At 49.2% G+C, this 27,276-nt stretch overlaps 1 protein-coding gene across 2 annotated transcripts in view; it reads left to right on the top strand.

The window, feature by feature from the left end:
- Window positions 1-27,276, top strand: part of CELSR3 (cadherin EGF LAG seven-pass G-type receptor 3) — a 192,358-nt gene that overhangs the window by 131,695 nt on the left and 33,387 nt on the right. Inside the window, exons 13-20 of one of the 2 annotated variants that reach the window (XM_075321489.1) lie at window positions 4,794-4,935; window positions 5,870-5,990; window positions 6,426-6,609; window positions 8,638-8,739; window positions 22,233-22,247; window positions 22,506-22,600; window positions 22,860-23,069; window positions 24,098-24,281. In XM_075321489.1, the coding sequence (XP_075177604.1) occupies window positions 4,794-4,935; window positions 5,870-5,990; window positions 6,426-6,609; window positions 8,638-8,739; window positions 22,233-22,247; window positions 22,506-22,600; window positions 22,860-23,069; window positions 24,098-24,281 (1,053 nt within the window). The remainder of the gene's footprint in view (window positions 1-4,793; window positions 4,936-5,869; window positions 5,991-6,425; window positions 6,610-8,637; window positions 8,740-22,232; window positions 22,248-22,505; window positions 22,601-22,859; window positions 23,070-24,097; window positions 24,282-27,276) is intronic. The other variant, XM_075321490.1, reaches the window with a different exon arrangement.

Genomic DNA, 27,276 nt, shown 5'->3' with positions numbered 1-27,276 from the left:
ATAATCACTTCTGCCGGTGGAGGATTTCAGAATGAGCTCTGCAGCTCTGGGAGTCCCAGGCAGGGAATCTGGTGGACACACCACCGCTTTGGGCAGTCGGTAAGCCACACCAGTTGTCAGGTGCTGGCCCCCCTTGGGTGCCGAAGTGTATACATATATATATATATATATATATATATATTGTATACATTTTCCTCTATTCGGCAGCATTATTTACTTTTGGCTATATAAGAGGAGACAACAGCATGTCGTACGCAGAAAGCAAGGGTGCCAAGGCACAGGCTTATTTTGCAACCTGTACCTCTTGTGCGGCTATGTTACCTGCAGGTTCCACCTACCCTCATTGTGACAATACTCGGCCCCTGTGGCACTCACTCAGCCGGAGCCTCCGGCACTGGTGGGACCCTCGGCTCAGGTGGTACCGCCGGTTTCCACTGCACAGATGAAAGGGACAGAGTTTACAATTTCCCACGGTGAGAACTCCGACACGGACCGCAGCCTCAGACAGGCTAAGCGGGCTTGCTGGGAACCTTCCCCGACTTCATCACGCGGTTCGGGGTCTCAGCATGAGGACTCTCTGGAGGATGAAGCGGAGGTCGCAGCTCAGGGCTCTGATCCTGACGTTGCTCTCAATCTGGATACACCTGAAGGGGACGCCATAGTAAATGACCTTATAACGTCCATCAACCAGGTGCTAGACCTTCTCCCCCAACTCCACCTATAGAGGAGTCGGCTTCACAGTAGGAGAAACACCAGTTTAGGTTTCCCAAACGTACACGGAGTACGTTTTTCGATCACTCTAACTTCAGAGATGCTGTCCAGAAGCACTGAACATTTCCGGACAAGCGCTTTACTAAGCGCCTTAATGACACACGTTACCCTTTCCCCCCTGACGTAGTTAAGGGTTGGGCTCAGTGTCCCAAGGTGGAACCTCCAGTCTCCAGACTGGCGGCTAGATCCGTAGTATTAGTGGCAGATGGTTCATCGCTCAAGGATGCCACTGACAGGCAAATAGAGCTCATGATGAAATCCATCTATGAAGCCATAGGCGCGTCTTTTGCTCCGGCCTTCGCAGTCGTGTGGGCACTCCAAGCTATCTCAGCTTGTCTGTCTGAGACTAATGCGGTCGCACGTACCTCTGCCCCGCAGGTTGTGTCTTTGACTTCTCAGGCGTAGGCTTTTTCGTCCTACGCCATGAACGCCGTCCTGGACTCTGCGAGCCGTACAGCGGTAGCATCCGCCAATTCGGTGGCAGTCCGCAGGGCCATGTGGCTACGCGAATGGAAGGCAGACTCTGCTTCCAAGAAGTTCTTAACCGGTTTGCCATTTTCTGGCGACCGTTTGTTTGGCGAGCAATTGGATGAAATTATTAAACAATCCAAGGGAAAGGACTCGTCCTTACCCCAGTCCAAACCAAACAGACCTCAGCAACGAAAAATACAATCGAAGTTTCGGTCCTTTTGGTCCTCAGCCAAGTCCCGTTCCTCCTCGTCCAACAGGTCAGAGAAGGGGCAGGGGAACTCTTCGGCATGGCGGTCTAAGTCACGTCCTACTAAGACCGCCGGAGGAACCGCCTCCAAGGCGGCCTCCTCATGACTTTCGGCCTCACCAAACCGCGTCCTCGGTCGGTGGCAGGCTCTCCCGCTTTTGCGACCCCTGGCGGACACATGTCCAAAACCGATGGGTGAGAGACATTCCGTCTCACGGTTACAGGATAGAGCTCAGCTCTCGTCCTCCGACTCGTTTCTTCAGATGGAGTTGGGATCCCCGTTCCGCTTCAAGAACGTGGTCGTGGTCTTTACTCCAACTTGTTCGGGGTACCAAAAAAGGACGGATCATTCCGGTCCGTTCTGGGCCTCATTCTGCTCAACAGACACGTGAGAACCAGTCGGTTTCGGATGGAATCTCTCCGCTCAGTCATCGCTTCGATGTCCCAGGGAGACTTCCTAGCATCAATCGACATCAGGGATGCTTATCTCCATGTGCCGATTACACCAGAGCATCAACGCTCCCTGTGTTTCGCCATCCGGGTCGAACACTTTCAGCTCGTGGCTCTGCCTTTCGGCCTGGCGACAGTCCCATGGGTCTTCACCAAGGTCATGGCATCAGTGGTGGTGGGCCTACACTCTCACACTCGGTGATCCCTTACTTAGACGATCTCCTAAGTCAAGGCACCCTCCCGGGTGGCATGTCAACACAGCCTGAACATTGCTCTGGAGACTCTCCAGAGGTTCGGGTGGATCATCAATTTCCCAAAGTAAAAATTGACACCGACCCAATCTCTGACTTACCTCGGGATGGAGTTTCATTCTCTCTCAGAGATAGTGAAGCTTCCGCTGGACAAACAGCGTTCGCTGCAGACAGGGGTGCACTTTCTCCTTCGGGCCCAGTCTCACCCCTTGAGGCGCCTCACGCGCTTCCTAGGGAAGATGGTGGCAGCAAGGGAGGCAGTTCCCTTTGCGCAGTTTCATCTTCCCACTTCTTTGTCGAAACAAAAATCCTTCCTGCTCCCATCCTGGGCTATGGTCACGGCGGACGAGAGTCTGTCAGGGTGGACAGCGGTCTTCCTCCACCTCAGGGCTCAGGGAACCTGGACTCTGACAGAGTCCTCCCTTCAGATCAATGTTCTGGAGATAAGGGCAGTGTAGCTAGCCCTAAAGGCGTTCCAGCGGTGGCTGGACGGCAGGCAGATCCGGATACAGTCGGACGACGCCACGGCGGTCGCGTACATCAACCACCAGCACAGAGCGCTGGCGGCGGACGCATCAGTTCAGGACTGGTCGCAATTTCGACTGCCTTATGTATTTCCTCCTCTGGCGCTGCTGCCCAGAGTGTTCCTCAAGATCAGGTCCGACTGCCGCCGCGCCATCCTCGTCGCTCCAGACTGGCCGAGGAGGTCGTGATACCTGGATCTGTGGCACCTCACGGTGGGTCGACCGTGGGCACTCCCGGACCAACCAGACTTGCTGCCTCAAGGGCCATTTTCCATCTGAATTCTGCGGTCTTCAACCTGACTGGGTGGCCATTGAGTCCTGGCTCTTAGCGTTCTCAGAGTTATCTCTATCACGCCTTTCGCAGAAGGTGGTCTTCCTAGTGGCAGGCACATCACTTCGGAGAGTGTCTGAGCTAGCAGCGCTGTCATGCAAAGCCCCCTTCCTGGTGTTTCGCCAGGATGAGGTGGTTCTGCGTCCGGTCCCGGAATTCCTACTTAAGGTGGTATCCCCCTTTTCTTCTCAATCAGGATATCTCCTTACCTTCTTTTGGCTCTCATCCAGTTCACAATTGTGAAAAGGATTGCACTTGTTAGATCTCGGGAGAGCACTCCGGCTCTTCTTTTCGCACACTGCGCCCCTGCGCCGTTCTGATGCGCTCTTTGTCCTTGTCACTGGCCAGCGTAAGGGGTCGCAGGCTTCCAAGTTAACCTTGGCTCGGTGGATCAAGGAACTGATCCTTGAAACCTACCGTTCTTCTGGGCTTCCGATTCCTTTAGAGCTGAAAGCCCATTCTACCAGAGCCGTGGGTGCATCCTGCTACGGCTCAGCAGGTGTGTCAGCACTACCTGGTCGAGTCTGCACACTTTCACGAAACACTATCAGGTTCATGCCTATGCTGCGGCAGATGCCAGCTTAGGTAGGCGAGTCCTTCAGGAGGCGGTTGCTCACCTGTAAGAGAGGGCCGTTTTTTCGGCTCTTTTTATCGAGGTATTCTTTTACCCACCCAGGGACTGCTTTTGGACGTCCCAATTGTCTGGGTCTCCCAATGGAGCGACAAAGAAGAAGGGAATTTTGTTTACTTACCGTAAATTCCTTTTCTTCTAGCTCCTATTGGGAGACCCAGCACCCGCCCCTGTTCCCTTCGGGCTGGTTGTTCTTTTGTGTACACATGTTGTTCATGTTGAAGGGTTCTTTTGGTTCATGGTTTCAGTTCTCCGAACATCCTTCGGATTGAATTTACCTTAGACCAATTTATAAGTTCCTCCTTCCTGCTTTGGCACCAAAACTGATGGGCCCGTGATGCACGGGAGGGTGTATAGGCAGAGGGGAGGGGTTACACTTTTTAAAGTGTAATACTTTGTGTGGCCTCCGGAGGCAGTAGCTATACACCCAATTGTCTGGGTCTCCCAATAGGAGCTAGAAGAAAAGGAATTTACGGTAAGTAAACAAAATTCCCTTCTTTATGTTTCACAGAGCAGCCTGGGCTCTTATATACAGTATTCTAGAATGCTGTATATAAGGGTTCACTGGTGGTGGCCACAGCTTATAGGGGAAAAACCTGGTGACAGGTTCCCTTTAAAACACTGATTGCCATCTTGCGCCTCTATGATCCTCTTCTTTCTCATGTACATGAAATTCCGACTCTGGGGTTCATACTGGGTTTAGGTGTGAACCGAAAGCCGCTTTTAGGGTATATGCATACAGATTTTGAGGAGGTTTTGGAGCAGATACAGAAACTCTCCAAGCCCTGCTCCAAATCTGAAAACGCCCCAAGAATGTTGAGTTTCTGCTCAAAACCGCTGCCAAAAGACTCCGTATGCACAAAGCTTCACAATGCACAGGGCTTCGTTCTGGTGATTCTGTTGTAAAATCGACTTCTGTCTCACACATAAACCCCAGTGTGACCCGGAGAGTCGGAAAGTCAGTAACAGGAGGCAGGAGTGGTCCGGAGAGACGCTGGACACCGGGGAAGACAGCGGCTACTAAGCGTTTCATTGCACTTACATTATACAAAACATGTATTTAGATACTCTAACAAAACTCTAGTGGGTATTAATGGGCTCCTATTTATCCACACAGGATTCTTAGGGGATAATTGTATGGACATCTGTCAGCTAAACCCTTGTGAAAATAAAGGAGTGTGCGCTCATCATCCAGACCATCCCATGGGTTATATGTGCGAGTGCTCCGGGCAGCATTTTGGAAGATACTGTGAGAACAGGTAAGCACTATAAGGCTGGAGTGCGGATATGAGTGGGGATATGAGTGGGGATATGAGTGGGGATATGAGTGGGGATATGAGTGGGGATATGAGTGGGGATATGAGTGGGGATATGAGTGGGGATATGAGTGGGGATATGAGTGGGGATATGAGTTGGGATATGAGTTGGGATATGAGTTGGGATATGAGTGGGGATATGAGTGGGGATATGAGTGGGGATATGAGTGGGGATATGAGGGGGGATATGAGTGGAGATATGAGTGGGGATATGAGAGGGGGATATGAGAGGGGGATATGAGAGGGGGATATGAGAGGGGGATATGAGAGGGGGATATGAGAGGGGGATATGAGAGGGGATATGAGAGGGGATATGAGTAGGGAATATGAGTAGGGAATATGAGTAGGGAATATGAGAGAGATATGAGTGGGGATATGAGTGGGGATATGAGTGGGGATATGAGTGGGGATATGAGTGGGGATATGAGTGGGGATATGAGTGGGGATATGAGTGGGGATATGAGTGGGGATATGAGTGGGGATATGAGTGGGGATATGAGTGGGGATATGAGTGGGGATATGAGTGGGGATATGAGTGGGGATATGAGTGGGGATATGAGTGGGGATATGAGTGGGGATATGAGTTGGGATATGAGTTGGGATATGAGTTGGGATATGAGTGGGGATATGAGTGGGGATATGAGGGGGGATATGAGTGGAGATATGAGTGGGGATATGAGTGGGGATATGAGAGGGGGATATGAGAGGGGGATATGAGAGGGGGATATGAGAGGGGATATGAGTGGAGATATGAGTAGGGAATATGAGTAGGGAATATGAGAGAGATATGAGTGGGGATATGAGTGGGGATCTGGGTAACATGAAACCAAAATACCCCCCCTGCATTTCATCTGCTGTTTTCTGATTGTCCTTCTAGAATGGATCATCAGTGCCCTAAAGGCTGGTGGGGGAATCGGACCTGCGGACCGTGTAACTGTGATGTCAATAAGGGCTTTGATCCAAACTGCAATAAGACAAATGGGCAGTGCCACTGCAAGGTAAAAAAAAAAATAAGGAAATTACATGCAGTGTTTTAGTATATGCCGATTAAATAGCGCCCCCTCCCTAGATATGGTTTGTCTGATATTGCAGCTTGAGCTTCATTGAAGTGAATGGGGCTGAGCTGGATGGATATGGTGCTGTTTCTGGAAGAATATAGCAATGCTTTTGGAATCTTGGACAAGTTCCCTTCTGCTTTCCCATGCTTTCTTCTTACGGCACATGGATTATATTTGCACCTTTGATCTGGACACAGCAAATTCACTGCAAAATCCTCGTTTGACTTGTGGATTTGCTGCAGATTTCACCCTTTTGCAATGCAGCAAGTCCCCATGTAAGACATGGATTTTTGCACAAGATGCACTGCAGCCGTATCCGCAGAGGATAGAGTAGAATGTTGTTATATCTGCTCATTCTTTGCTTTCACCCTGCAGGAATATCATTATCGCCCTAAAGGAAGCGATACGTGTTTGCCTTGCGACTGTTACCCCATTGGATCATCCTCCAGATCATGTGATCTAGATACCGGCCAATGCTTTTGTAGACCTGGAGTGATCGGACGCCAGTGCAACAGCTGCGACAGCCCGTTTGCTGAAGTCTCGCCGAGCGGCTGTGAAGGTGAGATCTCTATGGTGTATGTATATACGAGGGGCTGTTGATAAGACTTTGGCTTTACCCAGAAAGAAACAAGATAGGATGATGAAACTTTGCATTTATTCCACATACTCTCCACTGATGACAACACACTTCTTACATCGGTATTCCAAGTTCGGTAAGCCTAGCAAGAAGAAGAATTTCGGTTGTGCCACAAAACAGGCATCCGTAGCTCCATGGCGTCAGAAATGATGTGAAATTTGGTACCCTTAAGGAGTTTCTTCAGGTTTGGAAACCGATGATAGTCAGTGGGAGCTAGATCTGGTGAATAAGGTGGGTGGTCAACCAGCTGGAAGCCCATCTCTGCCAGTTTTGCCGTGGTCGCTTGTGAAGGGTGAGCGGAGGCGTTGTCTTGCAGGAACAAGATTGCTTTGGACAGCTTGCCGCACCTTTTGGCCTTCAGAGCTGCCTTCAATTGGTCCAAAAGTTTAATGTAATACCTTGCATTGATGGTGGAACCCTTTTGAAGGTAGTCCACTATCAGCACACCCTCCTTATCCCAGAACACAAATGCCATCACCTTAGTGGCTGATTTTTGCACCCTGAACTTCTTTGGACGAGGAGAACCACTGTACCTCCACTCTTTTGACTGCTCCTTGTTTTCAGGGTCATAAAAATAAATCCAGGTCTCCTCCATAGTGACCAGTCGATCCAGGAAGTTCTTATTAGTCCGGAAACGCTGACAAATGGACCGGGAAGTTATCACTCGCATGGTTCTCTGATCTGTTGTCACATATTTTGGGACCCACTTTGCAGATCGCTCCCTCATGTCCAAATGTTCATGGATAATGACACAAACACGTTCACGGGAAATCCCCATGATGTCTGCTATTACTTTAGTGAAATTCGTGGATTCTCCAGTATGAGGTTGTGCACAGCATCGACGATCTCCGGAACAACAACCACTCTCGGTCGTCCAGGATGTTCCTCATCATTGGTGCTGAAGTGGACCGTTTTAAATTTGGCATCCCATTTATTAACTGTTCAATATGAAGGCCATTGATCCCCCAATGTCTGCCACATATCACCATGAATATCCTTCTCGGACTTTCCTTGTAGAAACAAGAATTTTATCCCTCCTCTGCTCTCAGTTGCAGTGAATATCGCATTAGAGTCCGCCATTGTGTTTTCCCGCGTGCGTAGAACACTTGTGCCATAAGCAACAAACACAAAATTTTTAAAACATATATTAGACACATAAGGCTTTCATGTGATGTAACATTCGTCACCATAGAAACCAAAAAAGATCACAAAGCCAAAAACTTATGAGCAGCCCCTCGTATAGAGGAGATTCTGAATGAGCCTCCAAAAATTCACCATCCAGTGTCCTCTTCCTCCTCGATCTCCATTAAGGATTTTCTAATTGATTTTTCCTGTGTAGACATTAAATCACCCCTATATAAATATTCTTTAATGGAAAACATAATTAGAGAGACATATGTCCTATTTAGCTTTAAACTCCCATTCAAATCCACCTTGGGTGTGTCTAAGCACTCAGTGCCTGACCACTCCCCAATGCACTTCCAGGCTAATTTGCATGTGGCTTCTAAGCTCAATTTCTTAGCACTGGCACATCGGGTTACAACAAATACAGTAACATTTTTATTGCTATACTAGTACCAATACACTCAGATTGAAATACAATGCATTTCAAAGGCCCTGGGAGAAGAGTCTGGGTCCCCCCCTCCAATCAAAGTCCATTCATTACAATTTGCAGAGTATAATATGCGCTTTATAATTGTAATAAAGGGGGACCCTTTATTAGCTATGGTCTCTGGAAATAGTAGTTCTCATCCAAGGGGACCGCCATGGCTTAAATTAAATGTATATTTAAGGAACCAGACCCATGCCAATACCAGGTGATTACTTAGCATCCTGATGGATGGGGAAGGAGTTGTGCCGAATATGTGAAATGTTAAAAAATATATAATCATCCAGTATGGGCTATTTTCTGCAATTTCATGCCTTTACTAATGTCCTTCTACTTTGCAGTTATTTATGATGGGTGTCCAAAAACATTAACGTCAGGCGTTTGGTGGCCCAGGACCAAGTTTGGCCTCCCGACTGCTGTTCCCTGTCCAAAAGGCTCCCTAGGTAAGTAATATAACACAAAACCATGTGTCTTACACTAAAGTGAGTGTGCATATTCCAAATCCGAAGTTGTAATTGCTGTAAGACGTCAGGAAATTTTGTCATACATGAGTAATGGAATAGGAAAATTTCAAAAAGTCTCATATTCCAATATTTGGGAAAAGTCCAGTATTGTTAAAACTCTGTTCTTGCCCTTATAAGTGGTCATATTTGCCCGTTGCAAAAGCCAGCAGTCATCCCCCATCATGTTGGGATTCCGGCGGCCGTGATATCTGTTCTCCATTGTAGAAATATCTTTACGGAACCCCTCTCCATGTTCGTCACCCCTCTCCATGTTCGTCACTTACGTGTCCAAAATTGGGTGGAAAAAAGTCAAAATGGGACTGTAAAAAATACATTTTCAATGACATTCGACAGCTGATTTGTTCTTATGCTTTAAGCATGTTGTCTACCAGTTCAGGATAGTATTCAGGTCTTCTGATCCAAAGGAAGTTCTGCACTACGAGCACAAATACATCCCAAGCTGCAAGTTCCAGAAGGCCAAGTTTTGTTCTGAATGTGCCATCATGCATCAGGCTGAATTCACATGTTCTGTAACACTCCAATCCTGCAGAAATCTGTCAGCAGACATGTGTGGCTAACAGGCGCAGGTGGATCGGCGATCCACCCGTGCCTGTTAATTCCTTAGAATGCACTGTGAAATACTGACAGTGCAATTTAAAGGGCCCCGGCAGGGATAGCACTGTTCCCCCACCGCCATTGGTGGCCCCGTGACGTGATCACAGGGCGCTAATGTGTTGTCATGGTAGTGTGGGGTCGGCTGATGACCCCAGACGCTGCCATGATACACCTCCTGTGAGAGTCGACAGAGTCATGGCACTCACAGATGAGCATTTCTGCTGATCAGAGCGATGCTGCTCTGATCAGCAGAAATGCACACGCGATTGGACTGTGCAGTGGTAAAGAGTCCTAGGGGGACTAGTAAAATAAATAAAAATAAATTTTAAAAAATCTGAAAAAAAAAAAAACAAAGTTCAAAATCACCCTTTGCTTTCATTGCATTGAAAATAAAACAGTGAATTTTTTTAAAAAATACACATATGTATTGCTGCGTTCAGAAATAAAAAAAAGCAGCAAAAAGAGGGATAAAATCTCCTCCAAAAATTCTGTCCCTGTATGGTGCACTTGGATGGTACTGGCGCAGTCCGCCTGGTCGAATAGTATGGGCCTGACTAATAGGCTGCTAACCAGTTACTGTGCACCTACATGTGTGAACGGCGCCCTATACAAGCCACTTGTGGGCAATTTTATCATGCAGCAATCGCCCCCTTCATCGATTGGAAGTGCGTGAGTGATTTGCTACTTTCTTTGTCGCTCCATTGGGAGACCCAGACAATTGGGTGTATAGCTACTGCCTCCGGAGGACACACAAAGTATTACACTTAAAAGTGTAAAGCCCCTCCCCTCTGCTATACACCCTCCCGTGCATCACGGGCTCCTCAGTTTTTAAGCTTTGTGCGAAGGAGGCACACATGCACGCATAGCTCCACATCTTAGTCAGCAGCAGCTGCTGACTATTTCGGATGGAAGAAAAGTGGGCCCATATAGGGCCCCCAGCATGCTCCCTTCTCACCCCACTCTGGTCGGGTGTTGTTAAGGTTGAGGTACCCATTGCGGGTACGGAGGCTGGAGCCCACATGCTGTTTTTCCTTCCCCATCCCTGCAGGGCTCTGGGTGAAGTGGGATCCATAATCGGTCTCTAGACACTGGGACCGTGCTCCCTCCGCAGCCCCTGGGAATCTGCTGGACAGGAGCTGAGTATCGTCAGGGACATGGCCCTGCTACTGCGAGGTACTCTGTATCCCCTTGGGGACGGCGCATGGCGCTTGTGTCGTACACGCTGCAGCACTGCTGGGTGTGTTAGTGCGCCGGGACCGCGCTTGTGGCCGGCTGCGCTTACACTTTAGTCTCCGGCTTCTGCCTAGTAACGCATATTCCAGGTGCTCTGTGTCCCCGTTGGGACGGCGCATAAAGCACCTTGGGCACAGACGCTGCAGCGACTGCGGCGTGCGTGTGGGTCCGGGACTACCGCGCCGACCGTGCACTGCCGGTCGGCCGCGATTTCAACTTTAATCCCCGGCTTTTTGCGGCCTAGTATGGGATTCTCCCGCCCTCAGACCTGCCAGTCAGGAAAAAGGGCGGGACGGTCGGTGTGACGCCGACAGTGAGGGCTGTAGTACATTGAGCTGTCCTCCGCCCCCCTCACTACCCACGCTGAGGCACCAGATTCCCGCACTTTTGTGTGAACACGCCCAGGCCTCCCTCCTCCTCAGAGAACGCCGTCAGCCAAGTTTTTTCAACACCTTCTGGCTGCAGCTGAGGGAGATCCGGGTCAGAGAATCTGAGGGCTACAAGCCACATCCGCAGCCCCTGCCGGAGACGGAGTATCGTCAGGGACACCCTGCAGCTACAGGTACTCTGTGTCCCCGTTGGCACGGTGCCTGAAGCACCTTGGCTTCAGACGCAGCTGCGATTGCGGTGGGCATTCTTTGTCCGGGACTACCGCGCCGACCATGCATGTTTGCCGGCCGCGGTTTTACTTGAATCCCCGGCTTTTGCGGCCTAGTGGGTTAACACTCCCGCCCCTGAGCCTCCCAGTCAGGGAGAGGGGCGGGAGGGTCGGTGGGTTGCCGACAGTGAGGGCTGGAGCACACCTCGCTGTCCTCCGCCCCCCCGCACTGATCCCTATAGACCACCGGATTCCTGCAGACACCTGCATCATAACGTAGGGAGGGCTGGAGCATACGTTGCTATCCTCCTTCCCCCTCACTGAGCACTGGGCAGTTTTTCAAGGGTGGTCTTCCTAGGGTGTTGTCACCCCCTGGGTGCCGCAGTGTATATATATATATATATATATATATATATATATATATATATATATGTGTCTATCTATATGATTTCACTGTTCGGCAGCATTATTGTTTTTGGCTGTATACCCTCACTGATTACTCTGCGGACGACAGGCTGTTGTCTGCTCTTAAAGAGTAAGGGTGCCAAAACACTGGCTTATTTTAACCTCTTGTGCGCCTATATTACAGGCACTGCACAGATAACAGCTTCGCCGGCGTTCCCGGTCCAAGCGGCAGGGACAGAGTTACAGCTTGCTAAGAAACTCTCTGGGTCATTTTCCCTATCCATGTCTCAGGCTATGGACAAGTGGTCGGCTAAGAGACTAAGAGTTTGCAGTCCAGACCGGTCCCTTAAACAGGCCCCGGGCACTGCGAGATCGCCCCAGGCCTCTGTCGGTCTGCGACGAAGCGTGTTCCTGGGGTGGCCTCTAGTTATGACGTGGGGTACTCCGGCACGAACCGCAGTCCCAGTCCGGCTAAGCAGCCTTGCTTGGAATCTTCCCCGACTTCTTCAAGGGTTGAGGACCCTCTAGAGGATGGGGCGCAGGTCGCAACCCAGGACTCTGTCCGGACGTGGCTCTAAACGTCTTATAACAGTGGCTGACGGGTCCACGCTCAAAAATGCCATGGACAGACAGATAGAACTCCTAATGAGATCCATCTATGACGCTATCGGCGCGTCCTTTGCTCCGGCATTCGCAGCCGTATGGGCACTCCGAGCTATCTCAGCTGGTCAGGCGCAAATTGACGCACTCACACGTACGTCTGCGCCGCAGGTGGCGTCCATAACCTCTCAAACATCGGCATTTGCGTCCTACGCTATTAATGCTGTCCTGGACTCTGCGAGCCATACGGCGGTTGCAGCCGACAATTCGGTGGCAATACGCAGGGCCTTGTGGCTACGGGAATGGATTCGGCTTCCAAAAAGTGCTTAACTGGTTTGCCATTTTCTGGCGACCGCTTGTTTGGTGAGAGATTGGATGAAATCATCAAACAATCCAAGGGAAAGGAAACATCCTTACCCCAGGCCAAACCAAAAACACCCCAACAGAGGAGGAGACAGTCGAGGTTTCGGTCCTTTCGGGGTACGGGCAGGTCCCAATTCTCCTCGTCCAAAAGGCCTCAGAAGGATCAGAGGAACTCCGACGCATGGCGGTCTAAATCACGCCCTAAAAAGACCGCCGGAGGTGCCGCTACTAAGGCGGCTTCCTCATGACTTACGGCCTCCTCACACCGCATCCTCGGTCGGTGGCAGGCTCTCCCGCTTTTGCGACACCTGGCTGCCACAAGTAAATGAGCGTTGGGTGAGAGACATTTTGTCTCACGGTTACAGGATAGAGTTCAGCTCTCGTCCTCCGACTCGATTCTTCAGAACATCTCCGCCTCCCGAGCGAGCCAAGGCTCTTCTGCAGGCGGTGGGCATTCTGAAAGCAGAAGGAGTGGTGGTCCCGGTTCCTCTTCAGCAACAGGGTCACGGTTTCTACTCCAACCTGTTTGTGGTTCCAAAGAAGGACGGGTCCTTCCGTCCTGTTTTGGACCTAAAACTGCTCAACAAACACGTAAGGACCAGGCGGTTCCGGATGGACTCCCTCCGCTCCGTCATCGCCTCAATGTTCCAAGGACATTTCCTAGCATCGATAGATATCAAGGATGCTTATCGCCACGTACCAATTGCTCCAGAGCATCAGCGCTTCTTGCGCTTCGCCATAAAAGACGAACACCTTCAGTTCGCGGCACTGCCGTTCGGCCTGGCGACAGCCCCAAGAGTTTTCACCAAGGTCATGGCTACAGTAGTTGCGGTCCTCCACTCTCAGGGTCACTCAGTGATACCTTACTTAGACGATCTGCTGGTCAAGGCACCCTCTCAAGAGGCATGCCAACACAGCCTCAACGTTACTCTGGAGATTCTCCAGAGTTTCGGGTGGATCATCAATTTTCCAAAGTCAAATCTGACACCGGTCCAATCGCTGACATATCTTGGCATGGAGTTTCATACTCTTCCAGCGATAGTGAAGCTTCCGCTGGACAAACAGCGTTCACTACTGACAGGGGTGCAATCTCTCCTTCAAGGTCGGTCGCACCCCTTGAGGCGCCTCATGCACTTCCTGGGGAAGATGGTGGCAGCAATGGAAGCAGTCCCTTTCACGCAGTTTCACCTGCGTCCACTTCAATGGGACATCCTACGCAAGTGGGACAGGATGCCGACGTCCCTAGACAGGGACGTCTCTCTCTCTCAGGCAACCAAAGCTTCCCTTCGCGGGTGGCTTCTTCCCACCTCATTATCGAAGGGAAAATCCTTCCTACCCCCATCCTGGGCGGTGGTCACGACGGACGCGAGTCTGTCAGGGTGGGGAGCAGTTTTTCTCCACCACAGGGCTCAGGGTACGTGGACTCAGCAACAGTCCTCACTTCAGATCAATGTTCTGGAGATCAGGGCAGTGTATCTTGCCCTAAAAGCATTCCAGCAGTGGCTGGAAGGCAAGCAGATCCGACTTCAGTCGGACAACTCCACAGCGGTGGCTTACATTAACCACCAAGGTGGGACACGCAGTCGGCAAGCCTTCCAGGAAGTCCGGCGGATTCTGCTGTGGGTGGAAACCACAGCATCCACCATATCCGCAGTTCACATCCCGGGCGTAGAAAACTGGGAAGCAGACTTTCTCAGTCACCAGGGCATGGACGCAGGGGAATGGTCCCTTCACCCGGACGTGTTTCAGGAGATCTGTTGCCGCTGGGGGATGCCGGACGTCGACCTAATGGCGTCACGGCACAACAACAAGGTCCCAACATTCATGGCTCGATCTCAAGATCACAGGGCTCTGGCGGCAGACGCCTTAGTTCAGGATTGGTCGCAGTTTCGGCTTCCTTATGTGTTTCCTCCTCTGGCACTGTTGCCCAGAGTGTTACGCAAGATCAGGGCCGACTGCCGCCGCGCCTCCTCGTCGCTCCAGACTGGCCGAGGAGGTCGTGGTACCCGGACCTGTGGCATCTCACGGTCGGCCAACCGTGGGCACTGCCAGACCGACCAGATTTGCTGTCTCAAGGGCCGTTTTTTTCTATCTGAATTCTGCGGCCCTCAACCTGACTGTGTGGCCATTGAGTCCTGGATCCTAGCGTCTTCAGGATTATCTCAAGAGGTCATTGCCACTATGAGACAGGCTAGGAAAACAACGTCCGCCAAGATCAACCACAGGACGTGGAAAATATTCCTGTCGTGGTGCTCTGCTCAGGGGTTTTTCTCCCTGGCCATTTGCCTTGCCCACTTTTCTGTCCTTCTTCAATCCGGATTGGAAAAGGGTTTGTCGTGAGGGATATTTCGCTCACATGTCTTTCGCAGAAAGTGGTTTTTCTAGTAGCAGTCACCTCACTTCGGAGAGTGTCTGAGTTGGCAGCGTTATCATGCAAAGCTCCTTTCCTGCTGTTTCACCATGACAAGGTGGTTCCGCGTCCGGTTCCGGAATTCCTCCATAAGGTGGTATTCCCTTTTCATCTCAATCAGGACATCTCCTTACCCTCGTTGTGTCCTCATCCAGTTCACCGATGTGAAAAGGATTTGCTCTGGTTAGGTCTGGTGAGAGCACTCAGACTCTACATTTCTCGTACGGCGCCCCTGCGCCGCTCGGATGCGCTCTTTGTCCTTGTCGCTGGCCAGCGTAAAGGGTCGCAGGCTTTCAAGTCAACTTGGCTCAGTGGATCAAGGAACCAATTCTTGAAGCCTACCGTTCCGCTGGGCTTCCGGTCCCTTCAGGCTGGAGGCCCATTCCGCCAGAGCCATGGGTGCGTCCTGGGCATTGCTGCACCAGGCTACGGCTCGGCAGGTGTGTCAGGCGACTACCTGGTCGAGTCTGCACACTTTCACGAAGCACTATCTAGTGCATACCTACGCTTCGGCAGATGCCAGCTGAGGGAGCCGGGTCTTTCAGGCGGCGGTGGTCCACCTGTAGGAAGGAGCCGTTTTACGGCTCTTTTATCGAGGTATTCTTTTACCCACCCAGGGACTGCTTTTGGACGTCCCAATTGTCTGGGTCTCCCAATGGAGCGACAAAGAAGAAGGGAATTTTGTTTACTTACCGTAAATTCCTTTTCTTCTAGCTCCAATTGGGAGACCCAGCACCCGCCCCTGTGCCCTTCGGGCTGTTGTTTTCTTTGTGTACACATGTTGTTCATATTGAATTGTTCTTGGTTATGGTTTCAGTTCTCCGAACATCCTTCGGATTGAATTTACCTTAGACCAATTTATAAGTTTCCTCCTTCCTGCTTTTGCACCAAAACTGAGGAGCCCGTGATGCACGGGAGGGTGTATAGCAGAGGGGAGGGGCTTTACACTTTTAAGTGTAATACTTTGTGTGTCCTCCGGAGGCAGTAGCTATACACCCAATTGTCTGGGTCTCCCAATTGGAGCTAGAAGAAAAGGAATTTACGGTAAGTAAACAAAATTCCCTTCTTTGCACCTGTGATGCCTCCACCTTATTGGGGGTCTTGCTGCATCCTTCTAGTGCATTAGTTCCTTGGCCTGGGCAAGTTATAACTGCTGCCTTCTGTCCGCGTTCAGAAATGTCCAATCTATCAAAATATAAAATCAATTAATCTGATCAGTAAACGGCATGGCGAGAAAACTATTCCAAATGCCAAAATTAATATTTTTGGTCGTTGCAACATTTCTTTCAAATGCAATAACAGACAATCAAACCGTAGCATCTGTGAGGAAATGGTATCATTAAAAACATCAGCTCGAGACGCAAAAAATAAGCCATCACTGAGCCCCAGATCCTGAAAAATGGGAACGCTACGGGTCACAGAAAATTGTGGAAGAAGTGCGCAACTTTTTTTGGAAAAAATTCTGAACTTTTTTTTTTAACCCCTTAGATAAAAGTAAAACTATACATGTTTGGTATCTACGAACTCATACCGACATGAGACATCACACCGACACATCAGTTTTACCATATAATGAACATCGTAAATAAAAGACCCCAAAAATAATTGTGCAAATGCACTTTTTTGCAATTTCACCGCAATTGGAATTTTTTTCCCGTTTTCCAGTACACTATATGGTAAAACTAATGGATTCATTCAAAAGTACAACTCGTCCTGTTATGGCTCTCGGAAGAAGGGGAGGAAAAATAGAAAATTATTGCTGTCATCATGACTGTTCCATAGGCACAAAAAACACCTATTCTTCATGTGTCCTGACTGTACGCCACGCAGCAGTGCTACCACTTTGAGGTCAGCACTGATTTTCCATTTATATTCTGAGTATTTGATCATTTTCAAAATTAATTCCATAGAACCGTGAGTCTTTTTCTTTGCAATCGCATATACAGTGTGTCCACCCATATCCTGTCCACCGCCATTAACTTGAGAACGGCGGCAGCTATAGGCATAGAAGTGGTGTCTAGGTATAGTAAAGTAGCCATGCACTACGCAATGAAACCACCTATAGCGCCACCTGATGGAAAACAACGGAGTTAGCATTTTTACCTCGAAAACGGAACGAAATAGAGAAAAAAGTGAATTACAAAGTTGTAGGGCATCGTCAATTCAATACGAATCGACACCTTGCATACAGAAATGCTATGATTAGAACGTATAAAACTCACAAGGCTGCGGATGTGAAGCGGTACCTCATGGAGACCTTCCTACAAGTCATTGGGTATGGTGGCTGTGTGGAGTGGCCTCCGCTCACCTGACCTGACCCCATTGGACTTCTTTCTGTGAGGTCACATCAAACAGCAGGTGTATGCGACCCCTCCACCAACATTGCAGGACCTATGACGACGTATCACAGATGCTTGTGCAAACGTGTCACCTACCATATTGCACAACGTGCAGCAAGATACAGTATGCTGTGCAGAGTCCAGATGTGCATTGCAGCTGACCGTGGCCACTTTGAGCATCAAAGTTAAATGAGCGCCATATGTGGGACCAGCATTCAATGTTTTGGGGGGTCATGGGTTTCATATCATAACATTTTTGTATGCAAGGTGTCATTTGTATTGAATTGATGATGCCCTACAATTTTTTAATTCACTTTTTTTCTCTATCTCGTTCCATTTTTAAGATGAAAATGCTAACTCTGTTTTTTTCCACCAGGTGGCGCTATAGGTGGTTTCATTGCGTAGCGCATGGCTACTTTACTATACCTAGACACCACTTCTATGCCTATAGCTGCCGCCGTTCTCAAGTTAATGGCGGTGGACAGGATATGGGTGGGCACACTGTATAACCTAAAATCTGGACATGTCAGGTGAATTCACAGTTCATATGTGGAATCATCACATTCAATTTTGTATAAATTCTGTGGTTTTTTTTTCTAAGTACCAAAATGATAGTTGCACGGTGTAATGTGACTGTGCGGGTACGAATGCTACAAGCTGTCATATCATCTCATCACCCATGAGCCGACTGAAATCCTGCCACCCCAATAAGTATGCTCTCATCAGACAGATTGCTCCAAATCAGCCACACTCCAAATATTTCTAGAATGATGCCAGGCGCTTCGCTGAGAGTCATTAAACATTGCCGATAGCTGCCCACCTTGTTTATACCCTGCCTGTCACTCGGCGTTCGGGGAGCTGGAGGGAAGCCTGCTGGCTTATCAATCCTCAGATATGTTAGATGCCAGGTAAAGCCTGATCCTTCCACCTAATAACCATATTTGCATTACCCATAGACTATATACAGTCATATGAAAAAGTTTGGGCACCCCTATTAATGTTAGCCTTTTTTCTTTATAACAATTTGGGTTTTTGCAACAGCTATTTCAGTTTCATATATCTAATAACTGATGGACTGAGTAATATTTCTGGATTGCAATGAGGTTTATTGTACTAACAGAAAATGTGCAATCCACATTTAATCAAAATTTGACTGGTGCAAAAGTATGGGCACCCTTATCAATTTCTTGATCTGAACACACCTAACTACTTTTGAGGCTATGTGCGCACGTGTGCGCTCTACACCGCACCGAAAAGGTGCGCTTCAGAGGGCAGCTGAAAAGCTGCGTTCTGAAGCGCATGGTGCCGGCGAGAACGTGCGCTCTGCCTGCAGCTCCTGCCATAGACAGAGCAGGGGCTGTCGGCAAAGCGCACGGAAGAAGTGACATGTCACTTCTTAGAACGCAGCGATTCGGGCAGCAGCCGAAGCGCTGCGTTCTAATATGCCACCTGCGCACAGCCCCTGCACAATCTCCATAGATTATGCAGGGGATGCAGGACGCATGCAGTTACGCTGCGCTACAAAGCGCAGCGTAACTGCATGAATTACGCACACGTGCGCACATAGCCTTACTGACTTACTAAAGCACTAAATTGGTTTTGAAACCTCATTGAGCTTTGAACTTCATAGGCAGGTGTATCCAATCATGAGAAAAGGTATTTAAGGTGGCCACTTGCAAGTTGTTCTCCTATTTGAATCTCCTATGAAGAGTGGCATCATGGGCTCCTCAAAACAACTCTCAAATGATCTGAAAACAAAGATTATTCAACATGGTTGTTCAGGGGAAGGTACAAAAAGTTGTCTCAGAGACTTAAACTGTCAGTTTCCACTGTGAGGAACATAGTAAGGAAATGGAAGAACACAGGTACAGTTCTTGTTAAGCCCAGAAGTGGCAGGCCAAGAAAAATATCAGAAAGGCAGAGAAGAAGAATGGTGAGAACAGTCAAGGACAATCCACAGACCACCTCCAAAGACCTGCAGCATCATCTTGCTGCAGATGGTGTCAATGTGCATCGGTCAACAATACAGCGCACGTTGCACAAGGAGAAGCTGTATGGAAGAGTGATGCGAAAGAAGCAGTTTCTGCAAGCACGCCACAAACAGAGTCGCCTGAGGTATGCAAAAGCACATTTGGACAAGCCAGTTACATTTTGGAAGAAGGTCCTGTGGACTGATGAAACAAAGATTGAGTTGTTTGGTCATACAAAAAGGCGTTATGCATGGAGGCAAAAAAACACGGCATTCCAAGAAAAGCACTTGCTACCCACAGTAAAATTTGGTAGAGGTTCAATCATGCTTTGGGGCTGTGTGGCCAATGCCGGCACCGGGAATCTTGTTAAAGTTGAGGGTCGCATGGATTCAACTCAGTATCAGCAGATTCTTGACAATAATGTGCAAGAATCAGTGAAGAAGTTGAAGTTACGCAGGGGATGGATATTTCAGCAAGACAATGATCCAAAACACTGCTCCAAATCTACTCATTTATGCAGAGGAACAATTACAATGTTCTGGAATGGCCATCCCAGTCTCCAGACCTGAATATCATTGAAAATCTGTGGGATGATTTGAAGCGGCTGTCCATGCTCGGCGACCATCAAACTTAACTGAACTGGAATTGTTTTGTAAACAGGAATGGTCAAATATACCTTCATCCAGGATCCAGGAACTCATTAAAAGCTACAGGAAGCGACTAGAGGCTGTTATTTTTGCAAAAGGACGATCTACAAAATATTAATGTCACTTTTATGTTGAGAGGTGCCCATACTTTTGCACCGGTCAAATTTTGTTTAAATGCGGACTGCACATTTTCTGTTAGTACAATAAACCTCATTTCAATCCAGAAATATTACTGAGTCCATCAGTTATTAGATATATGAAACTGAAATAGCTGCTGCAAAAACCCAAATTGTTATAAAGAAAAAAGGTTAACATTAATAGGGGTACCCAAACTTTTTTATATGACTGTAGGTGTTTAATATTGATTATTATAGATATCGATCGATCTTCTTGCAATAAACATTATTTATTTGATGCTTCTGAATTAGATTTCAAATAAATGCATAATGTCCCTTTAAGATTACATATATGATACTGTCCCATGAAAGCCCTATCCAGATACTATCAATGCTGTTTCTTAGACTGTTCCCAATCTGTCCCAACTTTATATTGTGCAATACAAGACCAGTGTTTATACCTCTGAGAGGAGCCATGCCATCAAAAGTGACATAACTAAGTGTGCGGTGTCCCATTACCCCATAAGAACAGACCAGAGACATAAACCGTAGATGGCTAATGGGGGGCTCTTACAAATTTTACATTAAGGCACTGAGTCTGTGTGAAGGTAGCCTGGGCTATAGGTCGTTTGTCCAAATGTAATAAGATTATCTGTGTATGTAAATAATCAAAGTATAAATTCCCAACCTTGACATCTGTACTTACCAGAGGGTACCTATAGTCTAACCGCTAATACTGAGACCTAACCTACTCAGCATCAGCCAGGAACATCACCATCACATCAAAGTCTTAAAGGGTTTGCCCACTGCTAGGACAACCTCTTCTGATTCCACATGTTTCTCCCAATTAAAATAATAAAGCCTATACTCACCTCCCGCACCAGTTCCGTTCCAGCAGTGCCATGACTCACAGTGGCGGGGCTTACGTGGGGTTGTAACATCATGCGAGTCCCGCGTCCAATCAGTATCGGCTTCTGTCTCCCATCCTTCGGACCAAATGACCATCCAACAAGAAGTGAGCACAGCAGTAGCACTCACTTCCTGTTGATTAACTCGTTTGGTCCGGAGGCGGGGATACAGAAGCTGGCGCTGATTGGACACAGGTGTTATGTTAGGTATGGGGAAGTACCCATTGAACAAGGGAAGGGAGACCCTGTGTGTAGGGAAGGGGGTGATGGTGACCCCTGACCAAGCCAACCCCTGAGCCCTATCTTTCCTCACCGCCCTAGATAGGTTCCGCACCTATGCGCCAAGCCGGATACCTGACCCTAGGCTGACTCTGATCTGGGCTCCAAGTTAGGGAACGGATGGGATGAGCTCTTTGTCAACCCCACTAGGAGCTAAAGGACACACAGGGATAACAAACAAGGGAAAATAAACAACTTCTCTCCAATTAGATTCAGGAACACGGACTGCAAAATGCAACAAAGTTACTCCAGATGACTGCAAGCCGACTGCTTGCACTCAGGATCTGTAGGTAGTTAGAGCTATCACCAGCACAGACCAGAAGGGAATGAGGGTATTTAATGACACAAAGGGAAGTGCTGATGAAAACAGCTGAAAGGGTGAGGAACTCTGCAGGGTCCTAAAGGGAAAGGGATGAACCCCAAGCAGAGGAGATGCATAAGATACCATATACACCAAGCAAGAATACTAGAAGGTCAAGGAGCAGTTTGCGCAGTCAAACACTGCGACCTTCTATAACCGGACACCACAGGACTGTCTGCCGCCCATGACATACCCGTGCAGTGCGGCTTGCATGACATCAGAACCCCATTTGAGCCCTGGTACTGCAAGCTATGGCACCGCTGGAACGGTGCTCGCACGGGAGGTGACAATAGGCTTTATTATTTTTACTGGGGGAGACGTGCGAGATCAGAAGGGGTTGTCCTTGTAGTAGACAATCCTTTTAAAGGTGAACTCCTGTGAGTTCCCGGCCAAAGATATTATTGCACCCGCGCTATAATATTGTATGATTGCAAATCTTATCTATCAGTTGATTTGGGTTTTTCACGGTTTTTTTTGCTGCTGTTCTGTGCTAGCACAGTGTGTGTGCCCTGGGGGTTATGACGTGAATTTAATGGTATTATTCCCTTGTTTTATCCCTGCCTCGTGCCCTTTTTCCTTTCTATCACAGGTGTGAGGGGCTCAGGTGAGGATTTTGAGTGGATGCTTTGACCCCTTCCTGTGCTTGCTTTATGTGATTTGACTCCCCAGTAATAATTGCTGCATCCGATTCTTCTGCCTGACCGGCCATGCCTGCATCATGATCCCAGCTGCCTGTGCCAATTCTGTAACCAACTGCCACAAACTGAATGCCAGATCATGCCCAGAATGCTGCCTGCTGTACGCTACTGCCTGCGTCATCTACTTTTTAATGTCACTCAAATAATGTCTATTTTACCGACAGGAGCGGCTATACGACACTGTGACGATGTGAAGGGTTGGGTTGAACCGGACCTGTTTAATTGTACGTCACCGGCGTATACCGAATTATCTGCACTGGTAAGGAGTTTTTGGCTGCAGACAGGAGTCACCCATTTCTATATTGGCACTGCCAATGACATTACGACCCCACATCTGCCAAGATGCGTACCTGGTCCCTGCCCATCATCTCGGCAGGTGCGGGGGGTTTTAATGTCATTGGAACTGCTCACTTCCATTGCAGACGTGAGTGGCTCCTTTAAGCTGCATGTTCTTCATATACATCATTCACATTGGATTTGACACCTTAAAGGGATCTGTAATTTTATTCCCCCCACAGCTGGATGGTTTAGAGAGAAACGAGACCGAGCTGAATACTATAGAGTCCAAGAAACTGTCCCTACGCCTTCGCTCCGTGACAGACCACATGGACCAGTATTTCGGGAATGACGTCTACATCACCTATCGTTTGCTGTCCCTTCTCATGCAATTTGAGAACAGGCAGGAAGGGTTTGGGCTGACAGCTACACAAGACGCCCAGTTCACAGAGGTGAGATGATATTATGTTTCTCACTATGCAATGTACTAAAATATAATAAACAGCCATCAGAATTTTGAATACAGCTCTGGAGTATTGAGTATACAGTCGTCTCCCACTATATCGAGGTTCACTTATTGCGGCTTCACTGTATCGCGGGTATTTTTCATTTTATAAGATGCACTGGATTATACGACGCACCCAAAATTTAAAAATTTAGAGGAAAAAAAAAGGTTAAAAAAAACCAAAAACATGGGGTCCATCTTCTAATCCGATAGTGTCTTACCAGGGGGAAGAAGCAGTGGTGGTGGATCGGGGTCACGGGAGGCAGCGGTGGTGGTGAAGTAGGCAGATGCTGCGGGAAGTGCGTCGGGTGTCCCAGATGCCCGTCGCATGCACTGGCAGGAACATCTAGAAACTGTCAGCGGTGCGGGCTTCAAAGATATGGCGTCAATAGTTGGCGCGTGCGCAGAGTGAGCTGTCGGCTCAAGGGCGAACTAAGATTTCATCTGTGCATGAGCCACCTTCGGGCGCCATGTTCCTTAAGTCCGCTGCTGGGAGATCAATGGGTGTGTCCGCACAGCTCTTGAGCCGAGAGCTCAATCTGCACACGCGCCGACTCCGGGCGCCATTGTTTGAAGCCCACACCGCCGACATTTTCAGGATGGCCCCGTCTCACCTTCTGCACTGCAGCGTCCACAGTCCGCAGAATTGTCCCTGCCCTCTGTCACCATTCTCCACCACCAAATTTTTGGGAAGAAAATTGCATCTTGAAATTTGAAAAATACGCGTAAATAATAAAGTAAATATAACTCCACTACTTGACGGAATTTCACCTATCGGGGGGGCTCTAGAACGTAACTCTCGCGATAGGTGAGAGATCACTGTACCAGAATACCACATAGGCTATGGAAGGTTTTTTTTTGGGAGCAGAACTTCTCCAAATCTGCTCAGATTCTGTTCTGAAAAACTCTGCCCAAAGACCCCGAGTGCACATGTAATGTGTATTGTATGACCACCATGTTCTTGTTTTCTCCTAGAATCTTTTCCGGGCAGGAAGTTCAATCCTAAGTCTGAGTAACAAGGAGCATTGGGAAACGCTGCTGCAGAATGACCGGGGCAGTGCCGGGCTCATGGACCTGTTTCAGGACTATGTCAGCACCCTGGCCAGGAACATGAAGCTTACCTACCTGAACCCGGTGGGCCTTGTGACTCCAAACATTAGTAAGTGCCAGCAGTGATGAAGAATTGTGTATAATGCACTGTGACATATTCGGAGATGTAATGGACATTTTCTATAGTCCCATTGGTTTTTTTTTCTCTCCCTCTGATTTAACATTGCATTTATAGAATTAAAGGACCACTTCTGTGATTTTATTTTGTTAGCAGTAATTTGTATGTGAGTGCAGTAACATACTCGTCAGTCTTCTGCCTTTTTTTTAGAGGCTCTCCGGTCCACTCTGGGTTCATGTTACCGCATTGGTGACCTGCAGAAAATCAGAGATTCTGTCAACTTTTCAATGTAAGTCTGAGATTCGGAACAAGGCAAGAAAGCCTCCTTCTGAGTCTCATAGACTAAGGGGTACTTTGCACGCTGCAACATCGCTAGCCGATTGGTTGATTCCTAGGCTGGAGCCTTACATGCCGTGCTCCTTCACCATCCCTCCTGGGCTCTGGCTTGAAGTGGGAGCCAGCACAGTCTCCATGCTTGGCAGGAGACCGGTCTCCATCCGCAGCCCTTCAGGACCCTGCTGGACTGGAGCACTCATCCACAGGGACTTGGCCCTGCGTCTCAGCAAGCTAAGTACCTGAGACGTTTATATATTGGGGGTCCCTGTACATTATTGTTGTGGGAGAGTGTGCTTATTGTGTTTTTTGACATTTCCGGCGGGTTCTCTAGCTGTCGCCTGAGAACCGCGCCGATGGTGCCTGCGCGCCGGCCGCGCCGCTCAAATTTAGGCCCCGGCTCCACCGGAGGCCTAGTTTCGGTTTCACTACCCTTGCATGTCACTCATGCAGAGGGACAGGCTCGGCTCCGCCCGGCGGCTGTTCGGCACAGGGGAGGGACACTCCCCACTGCAGTGTGTGTCCCCCTCCCCTGTAGGTCTCTATGGCCCTCCAGATCCCGCTCCTCAAGCAAGTCCCGCCCCCTCCCTTCGCTCCGGCGGCCATTTTTTCAGCGTTCTCTCTGCGATCAGTCACATTGCAGCGCTGGTCTGCAGCATCTCTGCTGAGGTGCTGTGCTTGGGGGTCCAGGCTTCGGGATCTGGAGGGCACACAACACCGCTCCAGCGGTCCGGTAAGCCACAACCGGTCTCCGGTTGTGGACCTCTGTTTATACTCTCTGGGGTTCATTCTCTGGCAGAGCCCCCACTCCAGCAGCATGTCTCACACAAGGAGCAAGGCTCCAAAGCTGTATTCAGTATGCACTGCATGTAAGCTCCTGCTGCCTGAACCGAGCATATTCCCACATTGTGATGCCTGCTCTAACCTGGCGGTGCCTCAGCCTGGAGTCTCACCCCCAGTGGTCTCTCAGGCTGCTCCTGCTCCTGTGGCTGAAACCCCGGCTTGGGTAGAATCCTTTTCTAGGTCTATCTCCCAGTCTTTTGCTGACTCCATGGGACTTCTGTCCAGGACTTTGCTGAACATGCATCAGCCCCCGTCGCAGGGTGCCTCTGCTGCTAGGGGTCTCTCAGGAGCGGAGCTCACAGAGGATTCATCTGGTCCCAGACCCCGTCCTCCTAAGAAGAGACGCAGGGTTCCCTCTCCTTCCTCGTCCCGCGGCTCTGATTCAGGAGCTGACTCGCAGGATGAGGAGAATGCCTTTACAGGGGGCTCGGAGGCTACCTCCATGTACCCCATTGATCTGTCCGAAAGTGACTCGGATGTTAGTGATTTGATTGCTTCCATTAATTCTGTACTGGATCTCAATCCGCCAGTATCAGAGGAGCAACCCTCTCTGGCAGAAAAGCACCAGTTTACCTCGCCTAAGAGAGCAAAGAGTGTGTTCTTTAACCACTCCAGTTTTCAGGCCGCTGTGACCAAGCCTGGAGCCTGTCCTGACAAACGCTTTCCAAAGCGTGGTTCTGATGACCGGTTTCCATTTCCACCTGAGGTGGTCAAGGAGTGGGCTCATTCCCCAAAGGTAGACCCTCCGGTGTCTAGGCTCTCAGCCCGGACCGTTGTGTCGGTGGCTGATGGCACCTCCCTTAAGGATTCCACTGACCGCCAGATTGACCTTCTGGCCAAATCCGTATATGAAGCGGCGGGGGCCTCGTTTTCCCCGACTTTTGCAGCAGTGTGGGCTCTCAAAGCCATCTCTGCTTCTCTGGAGGGGATGCATTCCCTCACCAGGGAATCTATGCCCGAATTGGTTCCCTTAACTTCCCAAGCTTCAGCTGTTTCATCCTATGCCATGTCTGCCATGCTGGAGGCTTCTCACCGCACTGCGGTGGCTTCGGCTAATTCCCTCGCTATCCGCAGGATCTTGTGGTTTCGAGAGTGGAAGGCAGATGCTTCTTCAAAGAAGTACCTTGCGGGGCTCCCTTTTGCTGGGTCCCGGCTGTTCGGTGAACAGCTGGATGAAATTATTAAGGAAGCTACTGGCGGGAAGAGTACTTCCATGCCACAAACCAAAACCAGGAAACCTGTCCAGGGTAGGAATCAGTCGAGGTTTCGTTCCTTTCGTTCCTCCAACTGGTCGTCCTCTAAGCCCTCGGCCTCGTACACTAGCTCAGCCAAGGACCAGAAATCCAACTGGCGCCCAAAAGCGCGTCCACAGAAGACCGCAGGAGGTGCTGCCGCTAAGGCAGCCTCCTCGTGACTATCTGTCCGCGCCAGCAACGTCCTTAGTCGGTGGCAGGCTCTCCCACTTTGGTGACGCGTGGTTTCAACACGTCTCCGATCAGTGGGTAAAGGATATCATCTCCCACGGCTACAGGATAGAATTCTCTTCCAGCCCGCCAAACAGATTTTTTCTCTCAACTCCCCCCTGCTCCAAGGCCGCCGCCTTCTCACAGGCCGTGGCATCCCTGCAGGCAAGCGGAGTGATTGTACCAGTTCCCACTCGGGAACGGTTCAGAGGTTTCTACTCAAATCTCTTCCTAGTTCCCAAAAAGGACGGTTCCTTCCGGCCCATCCTGGATCTCAAGCTTCTCAACAAGCATGTTCAGGTGCGGCACTTTCGCATGGAGTCTCTGCGATCAGTCATTGCCTCAAT

The sequence above is a fragment of the Anomaloglossus baeobatrachus genome, chromosome 8 (assembly GCF_048569485.1).
Source record: "Anomaloglossus baeobatrachus isolate aAnoBae1 chromosome 8, aAnoBae1.hap1, whole genome shotgun sequence".
NCBI classification, from domain to species: Eukaryota; Metazoa; Chordata; class Amphibia; order Anura; family Aromobatidae; genus Anomaloglossus; species Anomaloglossus baeobatrachus.
The sequence above is the reverse complement of the archived record's forward strand: the minus strand, read 5'-3'. Positions and strand labels throughout refer to the sequence as shown.